Source organism: Adelges cooleyi, unplaced genomic scaffold (assembly GCF_023614345.1).
Source record: "Adelges cooleyi isolate 19-005CV unplaced genomic scaffold, UGA_ACOO_1.1 ACOO_flye_CR_arks_rails_tigmint_CR_PRNA_461, whole genome shotgun sequence".
Classification (NCBI taxonomy): domain Eukaryota; kingdom Metazoa; phylum Arthropoda; class Insecta; order Hemiptera; family Adelgidae; genus Adelges; species Adelges cooleyi.
In genome coordinates, this window is record NW_026096146.1 from 24,670 (window position 1) to 41,967 (window position 17,298).

The 17,298-nt window shown below is 28.6% G+C and overlaps 2 protein-coding genes across 3 annotated transcripts; one reads left to right on the plus strand and one right to left on the minus strand.

Moving 5' to 3' along the window:
- The first annotated feature begins 2,268 nt into the window (after positions 1-2,268).
- Positions 2,269-8,355, plus strand: LOC126842244 (zinc finger protein 761-like). 2 transcript variants are annotated; one of them, XM_050579131.1, is made up of 7 exons: positions 2,269-2,574; positions 3,206-3,385; positions 3,912-4,079; positions 4,243-4,359; positions 5,386-5,490; positions 6,146-6,292; positions 7,057-8,355. In XM_050579131.1, exons 2-7 carry the CDS (start codon positions 3,225-3,227, stop codon positions 8,258-8,260), a joined length of 1,902 nt encoding a protein of 633 aa, XP_050435088.1. In that variant the 5' UTR covers positions 2,269-2,574; positions 3,206-3,224; the 3' UTR covers positions 8,261-8,355. The 2 variants fall into 2 exon arrangements, with proteins under 2 accessions (XP_050435088.1, XP_050435089.1); XM_050579132.1 differs by lacking the exon at positions 3,912-4,079.
- Positions 8,356-11,717: 3,362 nt separating this feature from the next.
- LOC126842248 (early growth response protein 1-like) lies at positions 11,718-12,098 on the minus strand. The gene is made up of 2 exons (XM_050579135.1): positions 11,997-12,098; positions 11,718-11,951 (listed from the first exon to the last, which is right to left on the minus strand). Exons 1-2 carry the CDS (start codon positions 12,096-12,098, stop codon positions 11,718-11,720), a joined length of 336 nt encoding a protein of 111 aa, XP_050435092.1.
- Positions 12,099-17,298: the final 5,200 nt, after the last annotated feature.

The window sequence follows — 17,298 nt, forward strand, 5'->3', positions numbered from 1 at the left end:
TGCATAATTTACACATGCGTTATAGTACAAAATAATTGTTACTATTCTTAGTTTTTACTATTAAATGTTAGTAGTCTTTTATTATTACTGTTGGCTTTGGGGAGAACTTGTTTATAGAGTATGTAAGTTTACATTTTTAAATTTTATTTTAAATTTAAAATATTTAATTATTTTTATGCAACGAATCATGTATTGGAAATTATTTTTTATCTTTTAAATTGTGTTAAAATTTTTTTTGGATAAATTTTACATTTAAAATAATAAATAGCTAATCTAGTTTCTATACTTTATTAAATCATGTTCATAATTCACTGTAATTACTGTGGAATTTAAAAATATAGTTTTTTGACATTTCCATGTCTTAGCTCTGGCACATAACCGAAAAAAGCGTTATCAAAAAAACGTTACCACAAGGAGATGGTGTTAGGGGTGGGAATGGGGATGAAGATGGGGTTGGGGTAGAAGATAGGGGTGAGAGATAGGGGTAGGAGATTAGGGTAGAATATAAGAGATAAGAGATATGTTGTACGTTCAAATTAGAACTAAATGATAAATTCAAAATAGTTTAAGTACCCATTCCCTATGAATTGTTTTAAGCCAGATATTAAACACTACAATATTAGCCAGAAACTTTATGTTTTAATGTACTAGCTTGTCACTGCTTCTTAATATACTATATCAAAAAACATTCAGTCTACTGCATCATCTTGAGACTCATGAAAGGAAACATACCGGTGAAAATCCATTTAAATGTAATGTCTGTAAAAAAACATTTGGTGATCAGTCTTGCCTCAAAAGACATGAAAGGGTACATACCGGAAAGAAACCTTTTATATGCGATGTCTGTGAACAATCGTTTCGTTGCCAATATACTCTCAAAAGACATCAAGCAAAAGCACACGGCTCATAAACCTCGCGTGACTATTTGGCAGTTTTAAAATAGTTTTTTAATATATATCTGTTATTTGAAATTTTTTTTTTTCACTTACGATTTAATTTAGATTTAACATGAATTATTTAGTTTTTATATTTGTATAATGTAATTTTTAAATTGCATAATTTGCACATGCATAATAGAAAAAAATCTTACTATTTTTTTTTTTTATTATAAAATGTTAGTAGTCTTTTATAATTACTGTTGGGTTTGAAGAGAAATTATTTATAAAATATGTAAGTTTACATTTTAAAATTTATCTTAAATTTTAAAATATTTATTTATTTTTATGCAACGAATTATATAATAGAAATCTTTTAATTTATTGCGCTACTTTTAAATTGTGTTTAATTTTTTTTGGATTAATTATACATTGAAAATAATTAGTAGGTAATATAGTTTTTTTTCTTTATTAAAATATGTTCATAATCCACCATGATAACTGTCGAATTTAAGAAGACTATTTTTGTTATATATTTCTGTTTTTAAAAAAACAATAAGAGATTATGATTTGTATATTATACTCGTTCGACCTTTTTTATTACGAGTTTAATTAAAATTGGCTGTTTGGAAAAATTTTATAAGTATAAGGTTTTTTACCAAAAAAATTGGTCGATGTGTTAAACAATAAACCTTTAATGGTTTCATAATTCCAAGCTTTTCGTAAAAAATAAGAACATAATTGTCATTGGGGGCAATGCTCTTATCGATATTTGTCTTATTATCTCACTTACTACCTCACTTACTACCTACTAGTCACTTACGTATAATACTTTTTTATTGTAATTTTATTGTTATGCTAATATACTGTGCTTGGTTCGGACTGTACTGGTTTGGATTTACTATCCAACGATTCGCAACAAAGCGTTTATTAAAAAGTAATTTTATCACATTGAGTTATAATCATTCCTGTAGACCTGTGACCTCCCCGTCACCACTGTTCTGGCTTTTTTTAACATATTTTTTTTTTTATTATTATATTAAATATTAATTTCACAAGTGTGGGAACTATCCGCCTGTGTATTCTAACACAATTAGCGAAAGGTGTTTCCATAACGGATAAAGACTTAGGTAAACGCATTAATACATTCTATATAAGATGTCGATGAAGGTAAATTTACTACAAGCTTTGAAACCGGTGTTGGGAATTTGATCCGTTTGCCTCATAAAACGCGCTACAGTTTACCTCCACTCGTTATCACCACTTTTACCTACCACTACCACGGTTATGTAGATAACAGTGGTTACCACACACACACAAAACACACGCTATCTGTCAAGACAATGTTAGCATTAAAACCACAATCATTATTAAATACAAGTTATGACTTTGGTTGTTGTCAATAATTGAGATTTCTTCTTGTAAACTCTTCTTTTTGTGAATTATAACTAGTTAAACTAGATTTAGCGCTACGGGACCAATTTGTTTTCATTATTGTTGCTACGGGTCCGATTCGTGAGAATCATTAGATTTAATCAAAATAACTTGACCGAATTCTGTGATAAATACCGAACGTATTGCGTCGTGTTTTGTTATTTCGTTTCAATTTGCATTACAATTGAGTTTTGTCTTGCCTGTTTATCATTTATTATAAGTTTTTAGTAGCAGCCTTGGATAGCGGTTTACGGTTCTACGTTGTGTGAGTACCTACTGTTTTGTATTTCTATATCATTAACATTATTGCCAAGTTTCCTGTCTTCCATTGACTTAGAATACTGCTTGTGAATAAATAGAATCATAATCTACAGGTAAACTGTATTACTTACTGTTTTCTCGGAGTCCCGTTGAATGACCCAGGATCAATGCCATTTTCAATTAGTCAAGTCGTCAAAATGGTCTATCGCCTAGCTTTTATCTTTATCGTATTAGCGTCTTACCTACAAGTCATACTTTTAATTTTGTATTATTATATAGGTTTTTATTTAATACTTATTATTTACTCGGAGTTAGGTTGAATGAAACAGGATTGACGCCACTTTAAATTAATCTAGTTGGTCAAATGAGCTATCGTCTAGCAATAATCTTTATCATGTTAGCTTCTTACCTACAAGTTATACTTGTACAAAAGACACCAAATATATCACTGTAAACTTGGTTGGTTTTTTATTTTTCAAATCATGTAAACTAAATTTTACATTATTATATCATTATTATTACTATACTTATTACTGAATAAAATAGTAAAAATTGTGTAATTAAGTCGTACTAATAATTCTCTATGCATGTATGGCACAAAAATATGTACAACTTATGTCAAACGTTCGTTACAGAGTTGGGAAACTGTTTAATATGTTGAAAATTAAAAATGAAAATGATGAAACCGAAGAACGCTCCTTTGAAGGATCGTTTGAAGTCATCGAGACTAAACCGTTAGATGTGGAGTTCAAAAACGATGAAATTTCTACAACAGAGGAGTATTTAGTAAAGAATGAAGGCGACAATACTTATGAGTAAGGCTATTTTATTACTTTTTTTTTACTAAACAAAACAATAAAGTTTTTGTAATTTTGTCGCCCTCTGTAATTTAAAAAAAATCACTCATTTACTTATATAAGTATAAAATCTCATGTATCCTAAAAGATAGGTACTATGCTTCGTACACCGGAGTCGAGTGATACGGGATGAACATCACTTTAAATTAATCTAGTCAGCAAAATGATCTATCGTCTAACTTTAATCTTTATCGTGTACGCTTCTTACCTACAAGTCATGCTTGTAATTTTGTGTTATTCATCTAATTTAAGTTAATTAAAATTTAGTTTTAATGTTAAAAAAAACAAAGTGTATCGCTTAAAATTTGGTCGATTTTTATTTTTCAAACAGTGTCAACTAAATTATTCTTTATTTATTTTTATTTTATTCAAGCTTCGGCAACTAAAGACAATAGCTGTCTTCTTTATTATATCATTATTGTTACTATATTTGTCTATGCATATATGGTACAGAAATACAACTAACATTAAATGTCCATTATAGAGTTATGAAGCGGTATAATGTGTTAAAAATTAAACATGAGAATGATGAAACCGAAGAACGCTCTTTTGAAGTAATTGAAACTAAACCTTTAGATGGACAGCTCAAAAACAATGAAATTTCTACAACAGAGGAGTATTTAGTAAAAAATGAAGGCGACAATACTTATGAGTAAGGCAATTTTTATTACCTTTTCTTTTGCTAAATAAAACGATCAAGTTTTTTTAATGATCTCGTCCTTCTCTATAAACCTGTCGTTGGTATCAATGTTAGCGTTTCGCTGTCATTTAACTAATAGTAGGAACCACACACTAAATAAAATAATTAAAATTAGGTTTGAAGGATCGTTTGAAGTCATCGAGACTAAACCGTTAGACGTGCAGCTCAAAAACGATGAAATTTCTACAACAGAGGAGTATATAGTAAAGAATGAAGGCGACAATACTCATGAGTAAGGCTATTTTATTACTTTTTTTTACAAAACAAAACAATTAAATTTTTGTAATGATGTCCTCCATAATTTTATAAAAAAATTAATTAATGATGTCCTAATTTATTTTAAAATACCTAGTAATAATAATATTGTTTAAACAATTATTTTTGACGTTATAAGAAGTAAAGCGAAGTATGAACTTTTCTTGAATAACTTAATGCATAAAATCATAAGGGTTTATGTGATATTAAACATTATAATTTAGTTAAAACTTGTTATCGAGCAGACAAATTTTTCAGTAAAATATATACTATTTTAAAATAATTGTTTGGTAAATACTGTTTGATAAGTTATATATTTAATACATGAGTAATTTCAATTTTTATTTCCAAAAAAGTGTAACTGTTTATGTTATAATGGTGAATTATACAGAAATCTAAAATTGTATATTTAAACTTGTTTTGTTAATTACCGAGTTGATAAGCATTATAATGTATCCAACAAAAAACAAGATATTGACATATTGGTAAATGAAACACAGTATAAAACCAAAATATATTTAATTCAGCTGTTGGAAACAGATCATGTACATCTAAATAATTTATTAATATAAAAGAAAAGCCAATCACTTATTTTAGTATAAAATCTCATACATCTTAAAAGATAGGTACTATCCATTGTACACAGGTATGAGTTGTGTCGAGTGATGAATGATCAACGCCACTTCAATTTAATCTAGTCAGTAAAACGGTCTATCATCTAGCTTAAATCTTTATCATCATATCATCTTACCTACAAGTTATACTTGTAATATTTTGTTATTTATCTAATTAAAGTAAAATAAAATAAAATTTTTAAATGTTAAAAAAAACAAAATATACCACTGAAACTTGGTTGGTTTTTATTTTTCAAATAATGTAAATTAAATTGTTTTTTATTTTGTTAAATATATCCAAGCTTTGTCAACATAGGCCTTTAGCTGTCTTCTTTATTATATCATTATTATTACAAATATTTGTTACTAAATAAAATAATTACAATTAGGTTTGAAGTCATTGAACCTAAACCGTTAGATGTACATCTCATAAACAATGAAATTTCTACAATCGAAGAGTATTTGATAAAGAACGAAGTCGACAATACTTATGAGTAAGGCATTTTTTATTAGAATTTTTTTTTTACTATTAACAATTAAGCTTTTGTAATTTTGTCGCCCTCCGTAATTTAAAAAAAAATTTAATTAACTTTGTCTTAATTTCTTTGTAAAACAGTAATAATATAATTTAAACAGTTGTTTTCGACGTTATAAGAAGTAGCCAGTAACATTAACTTTCCTTGAGTAACTTAATCCCCTTAACTTTACCTTCTTCCATACTTATCTGTTTTATAAACTATTATAAGTCATTAGGGCTTATATTATATTAAATATTAGACTTTATGTCTAATATTATCTCGTCCTCCTCTATAAACCTGTCGTTGGTATCAATGCTAGCGTTTCGCTGACATTTAACTAATATTAGGAATTAGTCACTTCTTCGTATAATAAATAATTGTTTTAAAACTACATCTACCTCTTATCAATATAATGTTAAATCAAAATACCAAAAAAAAATAAAATTTGTAGACATCTATTTACTGGTTTTTGTATTTTATATAATGTAAGCTAAATTATTTTTTATTATATCACTATTATTACTATATTTGTTACTAAATAAAATAGTTAAAATTGTGTTATTAAGTCGTCCTATTAAACCACTATGCATATTGACACAGAAATACAACTAATGTTAAATGTCAATTATAGAGTTTTGAAGCGGTATAATGTGTTGAAAATTAAAGAAGAAAATGATGAAACTGAAGAACCTAAACCGTTAGATGTGCAGTGCATAAAGAATGAAATTTCTACAACGGAGGAGTTTTTGGTAAAGAATGAAGTGGACAATACTTATGGGTAATGCTCTTTTTATAACCATTTTATCCTAATAAAACATTAATCTTTTGTTATTATGTCATCCTCCTCTATAAACCCGTCGTTGGTATAAATTTAGTTAATTGTTTACCACAAAGCAATTATAATTTTTTTTATAATATGATACAAAGCCTTTTTGTACAAATACCTCAATAATGTCACTTTTTTAACCTCATTATTGTATTTTTATATCACACTTATTAGCTTTTATTACTTTATTTATTGATAATTATAGCACTAATGTTATATATTGTAGTTTTTAGAAGATAAATTCCTAGTTTTTGCAAAGGTGTGTTTGTTAAGAATGCAAAATATATTTATTTCCCCTTTCAAAATATTCCCAATGCACGTAAATATGGACTATAATTAAAATAACCAAACCAATAGGTACTAATTATAATGCAACAATGAACTAAAGATTGAATAAAATGTTGAGATTCAAAATATTATTATATTCGGACGTTTGTTATCAATGTTTTGAAACGTGTAAGTATTCTAATTAAATAATGTACAATTCCAGCATGTTTTTATTCTGTTTAATAAGTTGAGGCAACACAATCACAAATGAAAATTGATATAAATAGTAAATAATTATTTTTCGTTTAAAATCAATAATAGTAATCCGTTTATGCAATTTATGCTTGTTTGATGCATTGTACATTTCACATCAGTAAAATTAATATTTTCTGTGTAAAATATAAAAGATTAAACTTAAATTAACATATTTTGTTATATACTTGTTGCAGTAATAGTTTTCCGTGTGCTGAGACCGATTCCTCAAAAAATACAAACACCGTGAATTGCAATATTATTGAAACTAAAAACAAAAAATCAGAAAAAAATATAGGCAAAATACGTCAGTTCGACTGCAATACATGTCAAAGAAGGTTTGCAACTAAAAGCAGTATAATCCGGCATTTCATTAAATCACATTCCAATATATCGAAAGCAAAGAAAGCTCCTCGAAAAAATAAAGTCAATCACGGAAACAGCAGAACCATAGGGTATACTCAAAACAAAGATGGCCTATTTAATTGTGGTATTTGTTTAAAAAGTGTTTCGTCCATATCAAGCTTGAGAAGACATTGTCGTATTATTCATACGGACGTAAAACCCTTTAAATGCGATGTTTGTGAAAAAACATTCAGTCTACTGTATCATCTTAAGACTCATGAAAGGAAACATACCGGTGAAAAGCCATTTAAATGTAATGTCTGTAAAAAAACATTTGGTGATCAGTCTTCCCTCAAAATTCACAGAAGGACACATACCGGCGAAAACCCCTTTAATTGCGATATCTGTAAAAAAACATTTTTTTACCAGACGTCCCTCAGAACTCATGAAAGAACACACACCGGCAAGAAGATCTATAAATGCGATATCTGCGAAAAAACCTTTTTTTACCAGAGTTCCCTCCGAGCTCATGAAAGCACACATACCGGCGAGAAGCTCTTTAGTTGCAGTGTCTGTGAAAAAACATTCAGTCAACAGTGTAACCTTAAAACTCATGAAATGATACATACCGGCAAGAAACCGTTCAAATGCAATGTGTGTGCAAAAACATTCAGTCTACTAAATAACTTAAAAATTCACGAAAGGGTACACACCGGAGTGAAACCTTATAAATGCGATGTCTGTGAGAAAACATTTGGTTACCAGTCTGATTTCAAGAGACATACGCGTATACATACCGGCAAAAAACCCTTCACGTGCGATGTCTGTGAAAAAACATTCACTCGACATTGTTACCTTAAGACTCATCAAAAGATGCATACCGGCGAGAATCTCTTTACATGCGACATCTGCGAAAAAACATTCGGTCTACAATCTAACCTCAAAACTCATGAACGTATTCATATGGATAGGGTACGATATGAATGCTCCGTCTGTGAAAAATCGTATAGTCGCCAAGATAGTCTCAAAAGGCATCAAGCAAAAGCACACGACTAAAGCCTCGTTTATCTCTCGTGACTATCTTTTATTGTATTTAAAATGTCACGTTGATTTCTGGCAGATTAACCGGGCAGTTTATGATTATATATATATATATATTAATCAATATATATATATATATATATAAGCGTTTTTTCTGCTGATTCTAAAACTGATTTTTAAAAAAAAAGTACAGCAAACCATCTGTGTGTACAAATGCCAAAATAGTGTGTTAAAGAATATTGTCGACTTGAGATTAATTTCTACCTTGGATTTTTTAATATTAAAACGTATTTATATCTAGGGTACATATTAAAAATTAATGTGTTTCTTGTGTACATTTCCGAGCGCGACGTGTGCGTATATTTGATTCGTGGCATTATAAAATATGTTGATGTTTACTTTATGGCTTTTAAATTAAAACAAACGTGGTAGGCAAACAATGTGTGCGTGTCAGTTTGTTACAGAGAGGAGTACGATTAGCCACTACGTGGAACCAATGTGCCTGATTTAAACATTTTTGGTTTTTGTTGTAGAATAAACAGGTAGGTCGTATTCGCTTTGTCGAGTAAAAATTCTGGTGTCTACGCGGTTGAACATGGGAAAACAACCATTGATCGTTAAGTTAATCGTGGCGTCAATCGTTGTATGCACAAAACACGAGACGAGCAGTAACGGAGCACTCTCTGTTGACCTGACCAATCATGTGGAGTATATTTTCAAAGACGAACACTGGAGTGGAATGCGGTTCAATGCGCTCAACTGCGAATTTGGCTGGCTGTTTAAACGTTATATAATAACCAATAGAATTGTCGTCGCTACGAGTGCAATCGACAAGTTGAAAATTTTCCCTTACATAATGGGATGCGCTTACGGACAAGACCTGTACGATTTTCTCTGGTTAACAGTCCATACGGGTGACGTGTGCAAAAGTCTACCGCGAACGGTCGACGCTGACGATTGTTGGAGTAAGCTCCAAGCTACGCTCATATACGGCTCGTTCACGGTGCTTGAACTGTTGCGCATACTCGAGCTGATCCATTCCTCTGACGAAAGCGTAACTCCAAGTCCGTATTACGGGATTTTCTTGTCGATTCGAACGTTTCTCGACACGTACGACCCTCGCAGCAGCTGCAGAGACGAAGACATAATAAACGGCGCCCGGCAAACCATAATTCTGGCCAATTCTCTAGGCAACGTTTTCGACTCGAACTGTAGGCCGAAACATAGTTTCTTCGTAATAGACAACTTGACGGAAGAATATCATGCAAAACAAAACGCAGGTCATCTCTACGACTTTTATGTAAGCAGATTGAGTTCGTATACATCGCGCATAAGCGATCACGTCATGCTCCGACTTCGTTTTCATTACGACCCCGGCACGGACAAAGTTACTTACACTACTCCTATTCAAAGTGACTGATACCAGCAACGATACGATAACGATTTAAATGTTTTTGTTTTGTTCGTATAAACATTTTTTTAATAAAATGCATTAAATGCGTCGTGCTGCGTTATAATTGATGAAGTAAAATTAGTTTTACATTTTTTTTAGTGTTATTCATTTCAGTGTACTAAAAAAAATTTAATAAAAATACTGTGTTTTGAAAATAAACTGTGTTTTTATTGATTTCGTACTTTCTTATGAAGTGTTAATCATTTTAGGGTAAGCGCAATCAAAAATGTAAGTAACGCCTTTGAAATAGTTTCTTTAATTTTAAATTAAATTAAATTGCATTGAAGGGTTCGTACTCTGGATGCTTACAAACGTTGCTTAACCATACCTTACAATCTTTAAAAAAGAGGATATTTCTCTTGAAATCAAGAAATAAAAAATAAAAATTTGATAATTTTTTAAGATAACCGAAATTGTACGGAATATTTATTAGATTTAAAAGGTGTAGAAAGTTTTTTTTATATATTCATTATAAGTTTAGTAACTGGACTTGACGTTTGAAAATCAGACTGATCTATAAAGTAAGGCTACAGCCTATAACATGCTAGTATGCTCATGTGTTTATACATTAGTCGTTATTAATATATAGTAAAATGAGTATATAATATTTATAGTATTTTAAACCTATAAACGTTTAAAAATGTTTGTTTTATGATTTTTGCATTATTAAAATGATTTCTTATTAAGGTCTTATGAATAATAGGAAAATCATTAAAATTAAAAAAAAAACTTATAATCGTTGTACCTGTATGGTCAGTCAAAGGCATTAACCCATTAAAATTGGGTCAAATATAATTTTAAGTACATTATTTCTTTTAAAACGCTTTTATCGATATTAATATTACCAACATCGTCCAAATTCATTGAGTTAAGTATTATGAAATGTATGTGTCATTTAAATTACAAAAGAACTTACAATATAAAACATCATCTGATAAATGTATTAGGGACTTTGTTGAATAGGGCCCACGCTTTTCTTTTTGGTAAAAAATTAAAGATGTTTAACATTATTTAAAATTGTAGTTAATTTTCGGTTGTTTTCAAAGTAATTGACATTTTAAATAAAATATGCTACAATTCATTGGTAAATTGATCTTGTAATAAAATTATTTTTTACTTTTTAGTTCACTTTTTACTATTTTTTTTTTTTTTTAGAAAAACATGTTTTTAAAAAAGTTTTTTTTTTTTTTACTTTTTAGTCTTATTAAAGGTATTTCATATTTGCTGAATAGACTAGTAAATTAATTTTGGTAGATTTGGAAAAAAAATGAAATTTTAGTGAAATGACCCCCACATTTGACATTGTATGCGGCGACTTGGATGTCCGAGTCCCAATATGATTACAGGATATTGTATTGTCATCTAAGTGACAATTTAAAAAATGAAAAGGATTCTGCTACAAAAATCGCACCAGGTATAGTATTAAAATGTGTCAACAAAAAATCGGCAACAATACAAGCTTCGATGTAGAGCAAAAAAGTTATTACGCTGTATTTTTATTCTTCTAATTTTCGAATAGTTGAATTAGTTCAAACTTATGAGAGATATTCTTAAGCAGTTAAAAAAAATAATCAAAATTTGTAATAATAAATTTAATATAATGAAAAAAATTATCAAATGAGCAGCAACAAAATAGAGAATAAATTTTAAAAAAAAGAAACGTGTCAAATAATAAAAAAATTATTTATAATATAAATAATATATGTCAAAAAATCACTAATATAACGTTTGCAATTTAATATTACATAAAACTCACAATTTAGTTCAAGTTAAACAATATTGATTATAACATTAACAGTTGCAACAAACCCCATTGTTACAGTTATCCTACTTCGTCTTATTTATTTACAAACTGAAAATAAATTTAAACATTGAGTTACTGAGTAGTTAAAGGTCAGATTTTTAAGAAAATATTTTAATCGCACCTATATCACGCGAAGGGCTTTTTTTTACCAGTGTGCACGCATCTGTGTTTTATGGGATTGTTATGCGAGAAAAACATTTTAAACAAAAATCACATTAATTGGTCTTTTCTCCAGTATGTACGCGTTTGTGTTTGTTGAAATTTGATCTTGCGGAAAAAGACCTTGAGCATACATCACATTTGTAGGGCTTTTCTCCAGTGTGAACTCGTCCGTGTTTTGTAAGGTCAGATTTATTAGAAAAAGACTTAGAGCATAAGTTACATTTGTAGGGCTTATCTCCAGTGTGCACGCGTTCATGTTTAGTGAGATTGTATTTTACAGCGAATGACTTTTAACACACCGTACACTTATAGGGCTTTTCTCCAGTGTGTACTCGTTTGTGTATTGTGAGGTTGGTTTTAGAAGGAAAATTCTTAAAACACAGAGCACATTTATAAGGTTGTCTGATGTTTTTGGTAAATCCCTCAGTATACATTGTGTTGTTGAGTGAGCTCTATGTAACTGAATAATGTGTTGCCCCAGTTGTTGTTCCTCAATTTCTATTACAGACTCAAAACAATATCCATCCACTAAATCTCGTTCGACTTTAACAATGGTTTTGCTGCAAGCTTTTCCGATACTATAAACGAAAAAATATATATTTTTAACGATAGAGTAATAAGGATGAAGCTAGCATACATAATATTAGATTTAACCAAAATGTCTCATATTCTCATATTAGTAGTGCTAAAAACAATACAACTCTAATAAACTTTTTTGATACTATTTTTTATTAATAATATCAACAATAATTTTACAACATAAACCATATTTATGCAGCATTAAAAAAACAGTTAAAAAAATAACTAGCGAGTCAAAAATTTTTAAAAGACAAAATAAGCAATCTCGCAACTAAATACTATTTTTTTTTTTTAAACAAAATTAAAATATAATATCTGTAAAATTTAAGCCTTAAGTTGTACCTGTATATAAATGCTAACTATTAGTTAGAGCTTAAAGAAATTATTAGATTGCATAAACTATTAAATTTGTGTAAAAAAATGTGTGTTACTAGTACGCACAGATGAAGTGAAACTTCTTTCAGAGTCATTCAACCGATAAAATATTAGCTTTGTATTGGAATAAAATTTATAAATACATCTAAAAGTGTTATTTTCAATTGAAATTAATTAAATTAATTATTATTATACCTAGGTTTTAATAACCAGTTTTTTTTGGCTGATACAACCTATTATCGGCGCGGCGGCTTCAATAGTGATTATTTTTTTCCACCAGCGCATAAGTGAAATTTTTTTATTATTTCATTAATTTTTTTAATATGAGTGGCTACTAATATATTTCCATAAAAATATAGAATCTATAGTTAGTGTCAATTAACAAAATTAAATATATTTAAAGTAAAGTAGCTTTATTATTTGAACCTGTCTTTACGAATTCTAATGCTGAACGTCAAGCTATTTAGTTAGTTCTTGTTCATATACTCTCAAAAACATATTTATTAATTATTTTAATTTAATATAAATTACATCACGCAGGGCCCTCTAAAACAAAAAAAAAATTGCAGTATGACACACACAATTAAGTTATTCAAGCCAAAGGTTAGTTTATTAACAATAATAAAATAAAGTAATACAATAGAAAATATCGAGAATGACGTAGTGCAGAAATCAACCAGTGAAAAACAGAATCCTGACAACGAAATCTACAACAAATTACTAAATTAATACCAGATTACCGACTGAGTGAGAATTGTTCAAATTTAGATATGATACAAAAGATATGCCACAACATAACAATTTTATTTTATATTAATAAATTGTTGTATTTGTTTTAGATATGAAAGAGATCTTACATACACGTAAACGAAGCACAAAACTCAACACTTACATCAATTTTCAAGTATATAAATTTGCTCACAAACACTAACGATAATTTTACAAATAATCTGTTCAGGCACGCTTGCTCTATCTGAAATAGACTTTGGGTTCAAAAAGATTCAAAGAAACAAACCATGCGAACCATGTAACACAATATGAGACAACACGCATGTGCAACTAAAAACTGTTACAAATGCCGACCGTCACAGCCGATAATCTTTTTTTTTTTCGTACTCTCTGTAAAGAAGTTTTACTTCAAAAAATGTACTATAGATTTAAATTACAAAATGTTATTGTAGTGTTTCTAAAAAATCACATTACTTATTTGTATCTTAGAAAAGACTTTTGTATAACCTTATGTATTATAGAAAAGACTTTTTTGACGTTTTTAAAAATGATATAGCATCGGTTGCAATAGGTATATCGAAAAAAAATGGATGCTTGAGCATAGATAATTATGTCATACATAGTATTTTTGGATTTCTTTCCTTAACTATGTATGAGAAAAATTAATCCGCGTAAAACTCAACTCGAAAGAATTTTTTTTTTAAATCGCTGTCAAGGATGCTGTGATAGCCCGAAAAATAATTTAACTACTAAAAAAAAGTCCTACATACTTAACTAATAATTACACATCACTGTTTAGCCTAAAAGTTAAGATTTTGTAAAAAATTGCCTATACTTTACTCCTTTAAAATGGGCGGTGTATTTACTGTTTTGTAGTTTTTCTTAAAAAAAAAAATTTGTCTATGTTTTACATGTAAATTATTAATATACTTAATGGCCTTTTAAAATTAAGAATAATTTGCTGAAACTGGTTGATAAACAGTATTGAAAAAGTTTAAACAAATTATTAGTATTTACCTAACCCCACCATTCTTCCTGTCCTAAATTTATATTCAGCATGTGCACAGTGGTAAGTGATAACAGTGGTTGTGTTGACTGTATATATTTATATTATATTAACATGAACCGTGGGCTAGTGTAGATTAAACGCGGTTAACCTCCACGATGTGGAGTACCTCCATCTATGGCAATCATTCGTTATCACATACACACTATCACAAATCTGTCTAGACAATTTCAGCGTTGTCGTGCAGCGTGCAGTATGCATTAAAAAGCCTACAGCAAATGCAAGTTTGGTAGTTTGGAAAATGATTAAACAGTAGAACACTCCTTTGACAAAATCATTTGAAGTCATTCAACCTAAACCGTTAGATGTGCAGTTCATAAACAATGAAATTTCTACAACAGAAGAGTATTTGGTATAGAATGAATTCGACAACACTTATGAGTAAGGCAATTTTATTACCAATTATTTTTTTTTACTAAAAAAACAATTAAGTTTTTGTTATTATGTCGTCTTCTGTAGTATAAAAAAAAAAAATGTAAGTAATAATTATCCTAATTCATTTTTAAAATAGTATTAATAATGTTCTTTAAACAATTATTTTCGACGTTATAAGAAGTAAAGAGAAGTATGAACTTTCCTTGAGTAACTTAATCCACCTATCTTTACCTTTTTCTATACTGGGCTTGTTTCTAAGCTATTATAAATCATAAGGGTTTATATTATATTAAACATTTGAGTTTATTAAAAACTTGTTATCGATCAGTAAAATTTTTCAATAAAATATATACTCTTTAAAAGTAGTTGTTTAGTAAATACTATTTTAAAAGTTTTATATGTAATACATGAGTAATTTCTTTTTTTATCTGCAAAAAAATTAAAATGTTGTCCTTTTCTACAAACCCGTCGTTGGTATCAATGTTAGTGTTTCACTAACATTAAATTTCTATTAGAAACCACTTGTTCATAATATAAAAGATTGTTTTAAAACTACATCGTCCACTTATCAATATAATTTTAAATCAAAATAACAAAAAAATAAAATTGGAAACATCTATTTTGGTGTATGATGACCGGTCAAAGTCTGCAGTAGTGCATTATGTCAGCTTAAGTTTGCACAAGACTTACCGTGTTGTGTGTACAAATATATAGAAAACATTCATACATTTTGTATTCAATCTTTTATAAAGTAGACAAAAAATGTGAACAAGTGTCATTTGTTATTATAAAAACTATATTTTGACAATTGTAAAAAAAAAAAAATAGTATAATATGTACTGGGGATTGTTTTGATACTTTTTTTTACAATCAAAATGTATTTTAAATTAAGTAGACAATTTTAATGAAATTGACTGTAAGGAATCTAACTTTTTTTCTATTATTCATAAAATGAATTATTTTCGATGCGTCTTAAATAAATCTATTTCGTTTTATACGTGTTGCAGTATTCATTTTCCGTGTAAAGCGACCAATACCTCAAATAATACAAAAACCGTGGATTGCAATTTTATTGAAACTACTATAAAAAATAATTCTGAGAAAAATATGTCGGTTCGACTGCAATATATGTCAAAGGAGGTTTACAGCCAAAAGTAATATAAATTCGGCATATTGCAAAATCGCATTCCAGTACTTCCGTGGAAAAGAAAGCGCCTCAAAAAAATAAAGCCAATCATCGAAACAGCAGAATCAGAGGGTTTACTCGAAACAAAGATGGCCTATGTAATTGTGTTTTATTTTTAAAAAGGGTTTCGTCAATATCAAGCCTAAAAAGACATTGGCGCATTCATACGGACGAAAACCCCTTTAAATGCGATGTCTGTAAAAAAAACATTCAGTCAACACTCTTCCCTTCATATTTTTTTTATTACGTCTCGTATTTAAACTTCTAAGAATCATAGTATTATTATTAAGTATTATTTAGTATTATTAAGCCCAACTATTATCATTGTTAATACCGGCACGGTTACCCAGGTCAACAAAGTTACCTCGATTACGTATACTTTTTATTAGTTTTCTTATAATTTTATATTACTTATTATTGTTATTATATTATTATTTTATATTACTCAACATGTTACATAATTTGGCAGTTTAGTTGTACTCTTAAGTTAAGTAACTTAAGATTGTACAAGAATCTCCAAAGGAATACATGTGCATGTATTTAGTATTTATGTTAGTTTGTAGAACATATATCCCATATAAATTGACTTTTTATTCTTGACTAAAATGAAGAAACATGTACTTTAATCGAAGTGTGTAGAAAAGAAAATTATTTATTACTGTTATATGTTTAATAGTATAATATTAATATTATTTAACACAATATAATCGATTTAGGTGAACCTTTATTTGAAAGAAATAACCTTTTTCTATTATTTTAAGTGGTTCTTTGCAGACAATATTTAGTGTTTGTAATTTTTTCTACAAAAATTATGTATTTTGTTTATTTTCTACAACTCACAGCTATAAAACATTCAAACATTATTTCAGAACACTACTGCATAGTTAGGGTCTTTTCTCGTTTAAGTATTCTTAATTAATTAATTTAATTAATTACTAATAAGTAATAACGAATAATTATTTTAAGAAAACTTCATAGTGGAATATTTGACAAAGATAAAAACAGAGCATCTGGTTGACAAGGAGAATCATTAAATTATTTTTGTCATAATATGATATCAATGATGTTTCTCTGAAATTATATAGTATTCACGTCTTATAATGTTATTTTCATTAATTAAATCTTGTATGTTAAAAGTTTTACATAATATTGCACAACTCCAGCTGTGTAGTTCCTCTAATTTACTACACTCAACTTTAATTATAAGTTAACTGGAGGATACAAAGAAAGCATTACTTTTCATCTTATTATAGTAAATAACAAAAAATTATATGAAGCTATATTATTAAAGCTTAAAATAATCAATTCGATGTTAATCGAGGTA

Coding starts and splice junctions, on each gene's coding strand:
- LOC126842244 (XM_050579131.1), top strand. CDS start 3,225: ATGTTGAAAATTAAAAATGAAAATGATGAAACCGAAGAACGCTCCTTT. Junction 3,386..3,911: donor GAAGGCGACAATACTTATGA/GTAAGGCTATTT, acceptor TGTCCATTATAG/AGTTATGAAGCGGTATAATG. Junction 6,293..7,056: donor GAAGTGGACAATACTTATGG/GTAATGCTCTTT, acceptor TACTTGTTGCAG/TAATAGTTTTCCGTGTGCTG.
- LOC126842248 (XM_050579135.1), bottom strand. CDS start 12,098: ATGTATACTGAGGGATTTACCAAAAACATCAGACAACCTTATAAATGT. Junction 11,952..11,996: donor ACCTCACAATACACAAACGA/GTACACACTGGA, acceptor GTGTGTTAAAAG/TCATTCGCTGTAAAATACAA.